Here is a 13,123-nt window from a genome sequence, read left to right as displayed (position 1 = left end):
CAAAATTCTTTCAGAAAATCAATACAATCAAAACTATTTTTACCAATCGAACTACAATACTTTGCAATTAAAAACTTACTAAATCATTGATACGTGGCTCTTCTTGAGTCATTCATATTCACACAGTAGAAGACCACAATGAAAAGCAGTACTTGGAATGATAGAACTAGGGAGCTTCTGCACGTTATTGCCGACCCTTTTCTACAAGATCATAACAAAACTTGTCTTGATGAAAATACAAAACCTGAATATTTCTTGAATGAAGCTGAATATAAGGTTGATGCATATCTCAAAAGCACTATAATAAAGTCAATGGATGAATCTATTTTTCTACCACCTGCAATTAGAGAACGTCGAAAAAGGAAATCAGAAGAAGATTTACAGAATGAACCAAAAGCAAAGCTTCGTCATAGTGTGGCATCCTTGCATAGTACTAAGAAAGAACCAATTGTTCCTTCTTTAAAGACTCAAGGTCAAATAGATGAAGATGAAATGAGGGAATTTTTATCTTCAGATATAAACCAATTGGAAATATTGTCCATGCCTGAGCACTATCCTTTGAAAACACAATCTGTATGCTCATTAACTGAACTATACTATTTGACTCAAACACTAGCTTCCAATAAACTACTTCCAGGGAGCCATAAAGTCTTGACTACTGAGAATTACGAATTGGCCTTATTGGAAGGGAAAGTTGCAGTTTTATATTCTCGTATTGAGGAATTGAAAAGACAAGGAAAATGGTCATCGAGGCAACCCAAAAGGTACAATGATCCATTTACGTACAGGGCTGGAAGGTCAAATAAATCTAAGTTTACGTGGGATCATTTATTAGAGGAAGCAAGATGGATGGCTGAGGACTTTCGAGAGGGAAACAAGTTTAAAAAATATTGTTGTGTGATTATTGCTCAAGCAGTAAAAGATTATTGGCTGCTTGGAAAGGAAGCAACATGTGTAAAGAGAAAGCCTGTGCCATCTTTATCTGAAAAATTGGAGAATGCAGTTGATGAGACAACCATTGCAGATGTACCACCAGCTGAAGCAACAGGCTCTTCCGTCGATCCTAAATTACTTACCGAAAACAAAATTGATGAGCCGGAGGATGTTTCCGAAAAGACGGTATCAGATATATTCTCCTCTGTATTTGCCAAAAACAATTCTACCGCGTTTGTCAATATTGAAGATTTGAATAAACATGCAAGATCAATTGTAAAGACTATACCAAATCATGTTGCATTTGATATCAACAACAAGGGAAAATCCAAAGCAATAGAACCATATGAGCCACCTTTGACTACTGTTTCGAAGCTATTCTTACCTTTTGAGAATGACCAAGGTTGGCACAAGATTGTCTTGAGAAAAAGTGCGGCTGAAGGATTAAAATTCCACAAGTCACCTGAATACCAAAGGGGTGTGTTTGGTGCACAAGCGCATCGTAAATTTCACTACCTCAAACCACCAAAGCCACCATTGTTAGCAAATATCGAGCTTCGGTCCCCTACGATTTGGCTGCCAGAGGATGATAAAAAGCTTATACATTACGTTGCAGAATTTTGTTTCAATTGGGACCTTATTGCCGAACATGTTCAAGCATGCTCGTTTGCCCCTAGTTTGAGGAAATATGAATCCAACATTGAGCGAAGAACACCTTGGCAATGTTTTGAGAGATATATTCAACTCAATCAAAAGTTTCAATTCTCGGATATGAAAGGTAGTTATGCATTCCATGCTCAGCAATGGCTAGAACAAGCTCATAAAACACAACTGACAACGAAGAGAAGAGTGTCACCTCTTGGTGTTGGATCTGATTCGATGCAAAGAGGACACCGGAAGTTGCGGTGGGCTTCGATGTTTGATGCCATGCGCAAAGCCATGAAGAAGAGAGAAATTGCCCTTGCCAAAATGAATCATCGAAGGACTACTACAGATGTGCAACAAAATGTTCAACAAGGTACTGTCGCTAATGGAGAAAAGCGCCCTAACACTAGTAAAACCCCAACACCGGCAGAATTAGCCAAGTTGAAATATGAAAGAGATAAGTCAATACAGCAGAGCTCGCGAACTCGCCTTATGGCAGCTGTAGCTCAACAGCAACAACAACAACAACAACAACAACAACAACAACAACAGCAACAGCAACAGCAACAGCAACAGCAGCAACAGCAACATCAACAGCCACAGCAGCAACAGCATTTACCGCAACAACAACACCTACAGCAGCAACAACATCAATTACCCCAACAATTGCCTCCACAACAGCAACCAATTGCACATCAACAACAGCTTTCGCAACAAACCCAACAACAGTCCCAACTTACACCTCAACATCATCATCCTCAAGTACCACCAATGCATCAAGGACGCGTACCACTGCAAGGACAACTCTTGGATCAAAGAGCTCAATCAAATCATCACCAGATTCAGCAATTGCAACAACAGCAGCAACAACTTCAACAGATACAACAACAACTGCATCAACAACTGCATCAACAGCCCCCACAACTGCAACAGTTTCTGCAATTGCAACAGCAACAACGACAATCACATCCCCAACAGCAGGTTCACCCCCAACAACAGTATACACCCCATCTGCAGCTGCAACTGCCTATTTTACAGCAACAACAACTATTCCAGCAACGTTCTCAACAACAATCTCAACAATTACATGCGCAAAATCTGCTGCTGCATGTACAAAATCGTTTTCAGAACCAACCACAATTCATGCAAGCAAACTCTCCTGAATATCTGTCAACTGCACCCACACCTCGTCCTGAGCAAATATTACAAAGAGCTCAACGTGCTGCTTTGAATGGCTTATCCTCACAAACTCAAGCCACAGTGAGGGACTCTCCATATCCTCAGAGCCAGTTAAAGATCCCCACAACTAAAGATGGGAAACAGTTAACAAATGAACAGATTCATCAACTATTGCAAATGGAGAAACAAAGAAGGCTTGTACAGCAGCAGCAGCAACAGCAGCAACAGCAATTACAGAATGTGGATTTCCAACTATCTCCAAACATGGGAATTGCGCCACAACCGCAAGTGCCTATATCGCCTCAAATTCATCAACAGCTTCCAGCAAACTTGAACAATGCGGCATTGCCTATGGGATCACCCAATATGCAATACCTGCCAAACAAGGCTGACGGTCAAAAGCCAGCTACATATTACCAGAGACAAGCACAGCCGCCTGTACTGCAAGTACAGAACGCTCTGCCTAATCTCCAACAAAAGCCTATGCAGCAACAGGTGCGACAACAACGACCAAGAATTCAATTCCCGCCTGCTCAGATTTCAGCAATTATTAACTCAATACAGACACAAAACCCTACATATACAAAAGAGCAGGTTACGAAGTTGGCAGCTCAGTATTTGAACAGCCTTCATCAGCAAGCTCAAAACAGAGCAAACAAGAATGTACAAACACAAGTTCAAGGTGGGATGCCGTTGCAGCAGGGTCAACAGTTTCGAGATGCCAATATTGGAGGGAACAATAGTGCAAGCGCTACTGCTAGTCCGCAACTGAGTCACACACGCCCACAGAGTCAAGGTTGATAGGTGTTGTATATTTTAATACAAATAGACGATCATCAATAAACTGTGTAATTTTAGTTTTCTGCTACCAATTAAATTTATTTTTGACTCCTACAGAACCAATTTCTTTTGCATTAACAAAAATCACTTTTCATCACCACAACCTCAACAACGATGTCATTAACAGAAACAAATCTTGATAATACCTTACCTCTTTTAGGTAGAGGCAAAGTTCGTGATATATACCAAATTGACCCAAATACTCTATTATTTGTTGCCACGGATCGTATATCTGCATATGATGTCATCATGGAAAATGGTATCACCGATAAAGGAAAATTGTTGACCAAGCTTTCCGAGTTTTGGTTTGATTTCTTGCCTATTGAGAACCACTTGATCAAGAAGAATATCTTCAAAGAGTATCCACAATTGGAAACGTATAGAGATCAATTACAAGATCGTGCTTTATTGGTGCGTAAATTGAAACTTATTCCTTTGGAAGTTATTGTTAGAGGTTACATCACTGGTTCTGCTTGGAAAGAGTATAAGAAACTGAAAACGGTTCATGGGTTGCCAATAGACGAAGACTTGGTTGAATCTCAAGAGTTCAAAACACCAATTTTTACCCCTTCAACCAAAGCAGAGCAGGGAGAGCACGATGAAAACATCTCTCCAGCTCAAGCTGCTAAGATTGTTGGGCAGGACTTATGCGATAGATTGGAAGAAAAAGCTATTGATTTGTATGTAAAGGCTAAAGAATACGCAAAGACTAAAGGTATAATCATTGCGGATACAAAGTTTGAATTTGGGCTAGATGAAAATGATAACATTGTTTTGGTCGATGAGGTTTTAACGCCTGATTCATCCAGATTTTGGAACGCCCGCGCATACGAAGTTGGTAAGTCACAAGATTCGTATGATAAACAATTTTTGAGAGACTGGTTAACCAGTAATGGATTGAATGGTAAAGATGGAGTTAAAATGACCGATGAAATTGTTGAAAAGACTAGAGAAAAATACATTGAAGCTTATGAGCAATTGACAGGCGACAAATGGAAATAAACCTGAACGTTTTCATGACTACGTGATTAATTTATTCGGTACTTACGTATTTCCATATTTTTCTGTCGTTCATATTCATCTGTAACTCTGAACTTTGGCGTTCCACTAGTTGTGTTTAAATTCCTCATTCGTAGAATATTCATATCTTCAAAATCGCGTGGCCCTCTAGGTCTCGATTTCAATCGGTCATTGACTTCATTTTCAACCACTGTCCAAAATTCTTTTTGGTATGCTAACCTTACTTCTTTTGCTTCTAAATCAAGCGCTTGTTTCTTAAGATTGAATTCTTCAATCATGGTATCCTCTATTTTATGCAACTGGTTCTCCTTGTCATTTATCTTGTCTTCGCGTTCATTTAGTTTCAACTCTTTTTCCTTGCATCTGTTTTCCCGTAGTTGTATAAACTGGTCCTTCTTTTTCAACTCTTCACTCTTGTTGATTAGTTCATACTTTAGTGTGTTTAGCGTCTGATTATACTCTTTCAATTCCATTTCCTTTCGCAAAAACTTTATGCTCAATGAATTAATCAAGTCATAACATGTAGGACGGAGTTCAGGATCAACAGTTATGCATTCCCTAATAATGGATCTTAGCTGAACGGAATAGAAATCTGATATTGGTGGAAATGTTCCACGTTTAATTTTTGCCTGAAGTTGTAAATGAGTTTTTGCTTGGAACGGTGGCTGTTGGTTACACAACTCATATAGAACACATCCCAACGACCAAACATCACAAACTGGCAGATACGGTTCATCCATCAACACTTCAGGAGACATGTAATAAGGTGTTCCAACATATGTTTTGGCAAAGTCATTTGAAGTAGTCAACATTTTCGCTAATCCAAAGTCCCCCACCTTGAGCACACCGTGTTCAAGAAATATATTGTCGGGTTTGATATCACGATGAATTATTACAGAATCTGAGTTGATTTGGGGTCTACCATTATCATCATGGAGTGAATGATTGAACAAGTCTACTTTTGGAGCATCAGACCCATAATGGCATCGATACAAAGCTAACAAGGTTTGTACCAAAACTTGCCATATGAACTCTTCAGGTACATTTTCTTTGTTATTTTTAAAATCCTTGATCAATTGGGATAAATCACCTCCCGAGCAATACTCCATATATATATGTATTGTTTTGGAATTTAGTATATGATCATGCTTGTAGTATTTCACAATGTTTTTATGGTTTAACTCCTTTAATATACGTAGCTCTGATATTATTTGGTTTCTTTCTTGGGCATTCATTGATTTATATTCAATTTCTTTACGAACAAGAATTGAATTGTCTAGTTTATTGCGAACCTTGCGTACTGTCCCATACGATCCTTTGCCTATTATTTCAAGTGGTTCATAGTCACTACTCATTGTTTATGCGGTAATACTGTAAGATGATTCTTCTCTAGTAAAGGAATTAGAAAAGAGAGGATTTCAAGACCTCGCTAGTTTAAAATCGAAATTTTCAAATTGCAAATAAAATTCCTCAATTGGGCGAAATTGCAAACAAAGACACAAAAATCAAAATTAATGTAGTTCCAGCGCAAAACCTGAAGATGCGCTTCAAATGTAGAAGAGTTGAACAAACCTGGCATCGACTGAAATTAATATTATTGAAACTACTTTTGATCAAATTGCTATACTACTTAACTACTTACAAGCCTAAGATGTCTAAGCCCACTTTCCTAATAAACTCATAAGTATTAAACCACCAATTAACGCAACCATAGCCAACGAAGTATGAACCATTCCAGCATGACGCAAGTTTCCAAATAGCCAGTCATGAGCCCACATTTCAATCAAACCAGTCCATAATAAAACACCTGCCGAAAAAGAATCTAACGTACCCAATGCAATGATAGTGGATGGGTCGTTACCATTAAATTTGTGAAGTGTACCAATACCAATAGCCATACCTACGGGAGTTATGATTGCAAAAACGGCTGCCATGAGAATTTTCGACCATATAGAATCCTTCAACTCTATAATTCTTGAACCCAATGCCAATCCTTCAAAAAACTGATGAAATACAATGACAATGAATAAAGTGATAAAGTATGAATCAGCAGCAACAACCAATGTAATACCAATTAAGATTGAGTGGAAGACAATTCCTGCTTCAAGAATGACAACAGAAAGTTTGTCATGCATTGCTTTGTAAGACCCGTGGAGTGACATGGTTTCTTCTTCATCCGATACGGTTTTAGTAGCAACATTCATTCCACCATCATCTTCAGATGAATTTTCCTTAGCACCTGGAAGTTTATTCAACCTGTAAGACAAAAAGCGATAAGCGACGTATTCGACGACAAATGCAATAAAAATACCTGCCATTGTTATTGCAGCGCCAGTTCCTTCATACGCCAAATGAATACATTCGTTAGACCACATTAAAAATGCATGGGTCATTAAATGAACCAACGCAGTGGAAATAACAACACCTGTACCAAACTGCTTGACAATAGTGATGATCATATTTTCTGAAGATATTTTAAAGAATGAACGTAAGACCAATGGGCCAAAGGATCCAATTGCACTTGTGACCAATATAACAAATAAAAGTCCAATTCTTAATGGAATGTCGTAATCCCTATCTATTCTTTCACAAGTGTCTCCATTGGCACCATGTACAGTATTTCCATTCGAATCAACGCAATGTTCAACTCCTGCATGGAAGTGACACGATACACCAGATGTAGAGCTTGACTCGGAGGTGGTGGAGCTTGCTTCAGATGACTCATCTAATTTGACAAATTGTAATTCTTCGTCACCGTTTTTACAATGGACTTCAGTACCGTGCAAATGACATCCAGTATAGTTTGATTGTGGGTTTTCCTGCTTCGGTTTGATGTAACCCTCTTCACCTTCCCAGTCGATACAATATTGTGTATCTCCATGCATGTGGCAGCCTGTTACAGTGGTATTCGAAGTACTGTGTTCGTGTCCGTGTTCATGTTCATGATCTTCCTCATCTTCCTCGTCAACTTTGACAAATTGTAATTCTTCGTCACCGTTTTTACAATGGACTTCAGTACCGTGCAAATGGCATCCAGTATAGTTTGATTGTGGGTTTTCCTGCTTCGGTTTGATGTAACCCTCTTCACCTTCCCAGTCGATACAATATTGTGTATCTCCATGCATGTGGCAGCCTGTTACAGTGGTATTCGAAGTACTGTGTTCGTGTTCATGTTCATGATCGTGTCCTTCTTCAGCTCTTGCAATCAAAACTTTAAACTCTTTCCCCAAAGAATTTTTCACTATTACTGTATTAGCACAAATTTTGGTCAAAAGAAGTGCAACAATGGAAACACTTGTCAATCCCGTAAACTTCATCTTATGAGCTTCTGGTTGGAGATAGTGTTGTTAATTGGGAAGCCATTCAAGATCAGGTATTGGGCTGGTCCGATGCCACCAGCTATATAGTATCTTGATAACCACTATCATTACTATTCACGGCACATATTCGCTTCGTTCAAGTTATGATGCCAAGCAAATATCCTGGTATTATAGAATTTTCATCTAAATATTTCAGCATCATTTTAAAACAACCCTCTTTTAATTAAAGATGACAAAGAACAACTTTTGAGTGGCCACTCGTAAAATACAACAAATCTTGCACAAAGAAATAAACAACAAGACCTTCAATTTACTTTTTTTCTTGGAAGTTTTGGTCAAACATATGGCAAATTGGTTAGACCCACTCATATAACATAAAAACCTTTTAACGATACTATCTGCTCTGCAAAATGAATATTGTTAACCTCACTCCATCTGTCTATTTCATGGGCCAAGAAATTTTTCCGTAAATGAAAGCTTCTAATTACCTGAGCCAAAATCTTGTCATTTGAAGGAGATTTTCTGAAATTAAAGTTGGCGATATTTCATGCGTTTTATTTTCTTGGTATTTTGCACCATCGCAAATAACCACCAAGGTGAATAAATTTTAAAAAAGCCCCCTAAATGACGCAAAAGACATTTTGAGAATAGAGGGGCGTAATTACGTGGCTCTCATTGATCTGCAATCGTATATGTCTATATTTTGGTGAATAATGTTGACCCACGGAGAGAGATCCCAATATGAAGATTGCAGGCATCAGAATAACATGTTTAAAGTTTCTAATATGAGGAACTGCACTCCTATAAAAGTGGGGAACAAGTCATGAGGCATGAGGCAAAATTTGTAGTTGTTGTTCTATAAAATCGAATGTAATGATTTGAGTGTAATAGATACGGTCCAAATAAATTTTTGCACAAAAAATGTACAAACTTTTCTAAGGTTTGACTTGGACCAAAAAAACAGTTCCTGCGGGTCTAAAATGCTCAAATGTGAAGTTTGTTAATTTACAGATTCAGAGTTAAATTATATGCATGGTCATACCTTCAACAATGCTGAGTAATATAGTCAACCAGGGCTTGATTGTTAACCTACAAGGTGACACTGAAATTTATGTAATTGTCTCGAAAACAAGCAAAATGGCTAAATCTGCAATGTCAAAATCCAGACATGTCACCTGGCTAAACAGGGGCTACTTCTTGTAAGGCTTTGACTCCGTTGCATTGATTGAAGTTGCAAAAATTGGCAATAGTTAGGTGATTATATGCTACCAATTGAGATTTCAAAATCGAACGCGAGAAATTCAAAAACCAACAAAAGTTACACAAACTCCAAACACAACATACAACATACGCGTTGATGGAACCGAAAAACAGTTATTTAAACCTCAGCTTTAGTTCTTCTCTCGAACTGAATATCATTAGCACGTTGCCCACTACTAAGAGGTTATGTCATCCAATATAGATGTCAGGTTTGCTGGTACAGGCAATGAAAAGCAATTTATTAGACAACTACATGAGAAAGATGCGTCTACCATAAGGTTCATTGATCACAACAACAAGGATTATTTTACGTGTTTAGAAGATGATGCAGAATTGATTGCAGATGAAATATACAAAACTAGATCAGTCATCAAGACATCAGACAAAACAAAGTATGTTACAATATCTCCACAAGTGTTTCAAACTGTTTTGAAGTTTTGCTTATTGGAGAAACAATTTAGAGTAGAGATTTATAACAATAGAACTTATCAGTTATTGGTTAGTGGTACCGCTGGTAATCTTGAAGGTATAAGTAAGGAATATGGTATAAACTTTGAATTCCAAGATTGTTCTGGCTCATCTATTGCTGCAATCAAGTTACAAGGGAATTCGGTCGGTGTTTGCATTATTGAGGACAGCAAGATCTATCTTTGTGAATTTGAAGACAATGAATTGTACTCAAACTTGGAGGGGTTGTTGTTACAATTTGGTATCAAGGAGGTTGTTTTGCCTAATTTGTCCGAGAAGAAGCTTTTGCAAGTGATCAACAAAATTGGTAACGTCGTAGTTAGCACAATTTCTGCATTCAATACCAAAAATATAGAACAGGACTTGGTAAAGTTGTTGGAGGAGGATAATATTCAGATGATGTTTTCATCAAAGGGTATGAAATTGACAGAGTATTCACTTTCATTGTCGTGTTGTAATGCACTTGTTGCTTACTTGGAATTACTTGAAAACGATTCTAAACACTTTTCCGTTGATAAATATGATTTGTCAGCATATATGAAATTGGATTCTTCTACAATCAAAGCATTGAATGTATTTCCTGAGTTCAAATCCACATCTATAAACTCCATATTTGAACTTCTCAACAAGTGCAAGACTTCCGGTGGTTCAAGATTGTTGTCCCAATGGTTGAAACAGCCTTTGACTAATGTTGAGGCTATTGAAGAACGTCAATCATTGGTTCAGTTGTTAATGGAGGATGCTAGTTTGAGAGTAGCTGTGCAAAATGTATTGACGCAAGTTCCTGACATTAAGAGATTGTTGAAGAAAATGACAATTGCAATAGGCAAGATAGGTAATGAGAATAAAAAATTGGAAGACTTGGTGAGATTGTACCAGTTGGTGCTTGTATTACCGGACTTGATTGAAGTCTTGAAAGATCAAGGTGATTTAGTTATCAAGTACTGGCTAGATCCTATCTCAAAACACCATCAGGCGTTACTCAAATTTCAAGAACTTGTCGAAACAACAGTTGACCTTAAAGGGTTGAGTGACCTAAATTCGAATTTTGACATTAGACCGGAATTTGATGCTTCATTGGTATCGATCAATGAAAGAAAGCAGTCGTCGCTTGAGCAAATAAAACAATTGCATTTGCAAGTAGCTGATGATTTGAATATGGATCTGGAAAAGAAATTGAAGCTAGAACAACATCAACAACATGGATATTGCTTAAGACTTACCAGAAATGATTCGGTTGTGTTGCGTAATAATAAAAACTACATCGAATTACAAACTGTCAAAGCCGGAGTTTATTTCACCACCGCCCAATTAAGAAAGTTGTCTCAAGTTTATTCCAATTCGTGTGATGAATATAACATCAAACAACGAGAATTGATTAGAGAAGTTCTCTCCATTTCATTGACTTATCAAGGTGTATTCTCAGTCTTGAGTTTAGATCTTTCTCATTTAGACGTGATTACAAGTTTTGCAAATGTGGCTCTACTTGCTCCAACATCATTCACCAAACCAAAATTGATTCCCATGGATTCAAAAGAGAGAAGAATAAGCCTTCACGATTCAAGACACCCTTTGCTTGAAGTACAAGATCATGTTGACTTTATCCCAAATGACGTGCTGATGGGTAATAAATTCTTCAACATAATAACAGGACCAAATATGGGTGGTAAGTCAACGTATTTGAAACAGATTGCCACTACTGGATTAATGGCACAGGTGGGATCATTCATTCCTGCCGAGCTGGGTGCAGAATTGCCCGTTTTTGATGCAATTTTATCGCGTGTTGGTGCTGGAGATTCACAATTGAAGGGATTGTCAACATTTATGATTGAAATGTTGGAGACTTCTTCCATATTAGCTACAGCTACGTCAAACTCGTTATTGATTATCGATGAGTTGGGAAGAGGAACTTCAACCTATGATGGGTTTGGGCTTGCATGGTCAATTCTGGAACATCTTATTCAAACCAAGAAATGCTTTGCTTTGTTTGCTACCCATTTCCACGAATTGAACAAACTTGCTGAAAAATACCCACATTCGGTTGAGAATTTACACGTTGTTGCTTATGTTGAGAATAAAGATGATATTACATTGATGTATAAAATTGAGCCCGGTATTTCATCCAAATCCTTTGGTATAAATGTTGCAGAAATGGTGAAATTTCCACCTAAGATTATCAATATGGCCAAAAGGAAAGCTGATGAGTTACAAAATGATGGAAATTTGAAAAAGAGTCATATTGATGGTAAACAATTGAAGCTGGAAGTTGAAGAATTAAAATCCGTTTTGAAAAAGTGGAGAGAGGAGAATCATTATGATGTGTCTACTGCTAGTGAAAGTTTAAAAGAGTTGTTGAAGAATACATCTAATGGGTACATTTCGGAGTTGATACAAACTTTATAAAGTTGGGTGAGTGATTACGCCTGTATAGATCTATACTCTCTAATAAAGTCTAGTTTAGTGATTTGACTATCTTGCTTTGCTGCATCATTTTGTTGTTAGTGCTGTTGAGCTAAAGTTGCTTTACTTTACCTTTCAACTCCTGTTGCTTCACCCTTTCATCATGTTCAGCCAATGTTTTTATCGAATTGTACTTTTGTAACCCTATTGGGTCAATACATTTAACCACTGGCCAACCCAAGACCCAACTAAGGGTATAATAATCTTCAGTGCCTGTCAAAAAGCACCTCAAGTATTCTTCATAAATTAAGCAATAGTAAACACCGCTTCCAGTGAAAATGTGCCACCATCCATGACCTTCCAATACGAATCCATAAGGCATTCCCCAGTCTCTTCTAGTCGATCTCACTTGATCACATAAATGGATATCCATATTCCACAAAATATAACCGAAAAAGAATAACCCAATTCCCAAAACTGCCATTGTATTCATTTGTCGTTTAACTTTTGCATCATGAACATATTTCGAACATAAACTAGTTGACTTGATAATTCCAAGGATATTCATAGCACCATAGGCAGTTTGATGTATAGTAGGGTTGCGAATTTGCAAATAAATAATGGTTAAAGTAGCAGCAGAAAAGAAAATCCCTAATCCAACAAAAAATGATTGCCTCTTGGTTTTAAATTCACTGAAGACTGACCAAAGTGGAATACAGGTGGTATAAATCATGGGCAATTCATCCAACAATTGGAAATGATACTTCAATGTCATGTGAAATAACCAAGATCCTAATCCAACAAGAAAAAATCCGGCACTTGTCCACATAAACCTCTTTTCAAGATGGTTATGAAATGCTTGATAGATGGCAAATAGGGCCAAACACATGAAAAATGCATTGGTGGTGGTGTTTATCGCTTCGGCAATATAAGTGGATACAACGTAATTTTCTTCACACCAATCAATGGTTGAAGTGGGGATTCCCCAGTATCCATTCTTTTGTTCTGGTGGATAAGGCCAAGCAAATGGTAACATTTATATAGGTTTCCCTTGTTGG

At 37.7% G+C, this 13,123-nt stretch overlaps 6 protein-coding genes across 6 annotated transcripts; 3 read left to right on the top strand and 3 right to left on the bottom strand. All coding sequences in view use genetic code 12, as the record gives it.

Moving 5' to 3' along the window:
* Positions 1–138: 138 nt before the first annotated feature.
* On the top strand, positions 139–3,558 carry CORT_0B00300 (Vid21 subunit of the NuA4 histone acetyltransferase complex; the record flags this gene model as incomplete). The annotated part of the gene is made up of 1 exon (XM_003867143.1): positions 139–3,558. The coding sequence occupies one exon, from the start codon at positions 139–141 to the stop codon at positions 3,556–3,558; it is 3,420 nt and encodes a 1,139-aa protein (XP_003867191.1).
* Positions 3,559–3,711: 153 nt separating this feature from the next.
* CORT_0B00290 (Ade1 phosphoribosylaminoimadazole succinocarboxamide synthetase) lies at positions 3,712–4,599 on the top strand (the record flags this gene model as incomplete). The annotated part of the gene is made up of 1 exon (XM_003867142.1): positions 3,712–4,599. One exon carries the CDS (start codon positions 3,712–3,714, stop codon positions 4,597–4,599), a length of 888 nt encoding a protein of 295 aa, XP_003867190.1.
* Positions 4,600–4,625: 26 nt separating this feature from the next.
* Positions 4,626–5,972, bottom strand: CORT_0B00280 (Kin3 protein; the record flags this gene model as incomplete). Its single annotated transcript, XM_003867141.1, has 1 exon — positions 4,626–5,972. One exon carries the CDS (start codon positions 5,970–5,972, stop codon positions 4,626–4,628), a length of 1,347 nt encoding a protein of 448 aa, XP_003867189.1.
* Positions 5,973–6,272: 300 nt separating this feature from the next.
* Positions 6,273–7,934, bottom strand: CORT_0B00270 (Zrt1 zinc transporter; the record flags this gene model as incomplete). Its single annotated transcript, XM_003867140.1, has 1 exon — positions 6,273–7,934. The coding sequence occupies one exon, from the start codon at positions 7,932–7,934 to the stop codon at positions 6,273–6,275; it is 1,662 nt and encodes a 553-aa protein (XP_003867188.1).
* A 1,449-nt stretch (positions 7,935–9,383) lies between these two features.
* CORT_0B00260 (Msh2 DNA mismatch repair factor) lies at positions 9,384–12,068 on the top strand (the record flags this gene model as incomplete). Its single annotated transcript, XM_003867139.1, has 1 exon — positions 9,384–12,068. The coding sequence occupies one exon, from the start codon at positions 9,384–9,386 to the stop codon at positions 12,066–12,068; it is 2,685 nt and encodes an 894-aa protein (XP_003867187.1).
* Positions 12,069–12,177: 109 nt separating this feature from the next.
* Positions 12,178–13,101, bottom strand: CORT_0B00250 (Ydc1 protein; the record flags this gene model as incomplete). Its single annotated transcript, XM_003867138.1, has 1 exon — positions 12,178–13,101. One exon carries the CDS (start codon positions 13,099–13,101, stop codon positions 12,178–12,180), a length of 924 nt encoding a protein of 307 aa, XP_003867186.1.
* Between the last annotated feature and the right edge of the window lie 22 nt (positions 13,102–13,123).

The sequence above is a fragment of the Candida orthopsilosis genome, assembly GCF_000315875.1.
Source record: "Candida orthopsilosis Co 90-125, chromosome 2 draft sequence".
NCBI classification, from domain to species: domain Eukaryota; kingdom Fungi; phylum Ascomycota; class Pichiomycetes; order Serinales; family Debaryomycetaceae; genus Lodderomyces; species Lodderomyces orthopsilosis.
Note: the sequence above shows the minus strand (reverse complement) of the source record. Positions and strands in the feature narration are given on the sequence as shown.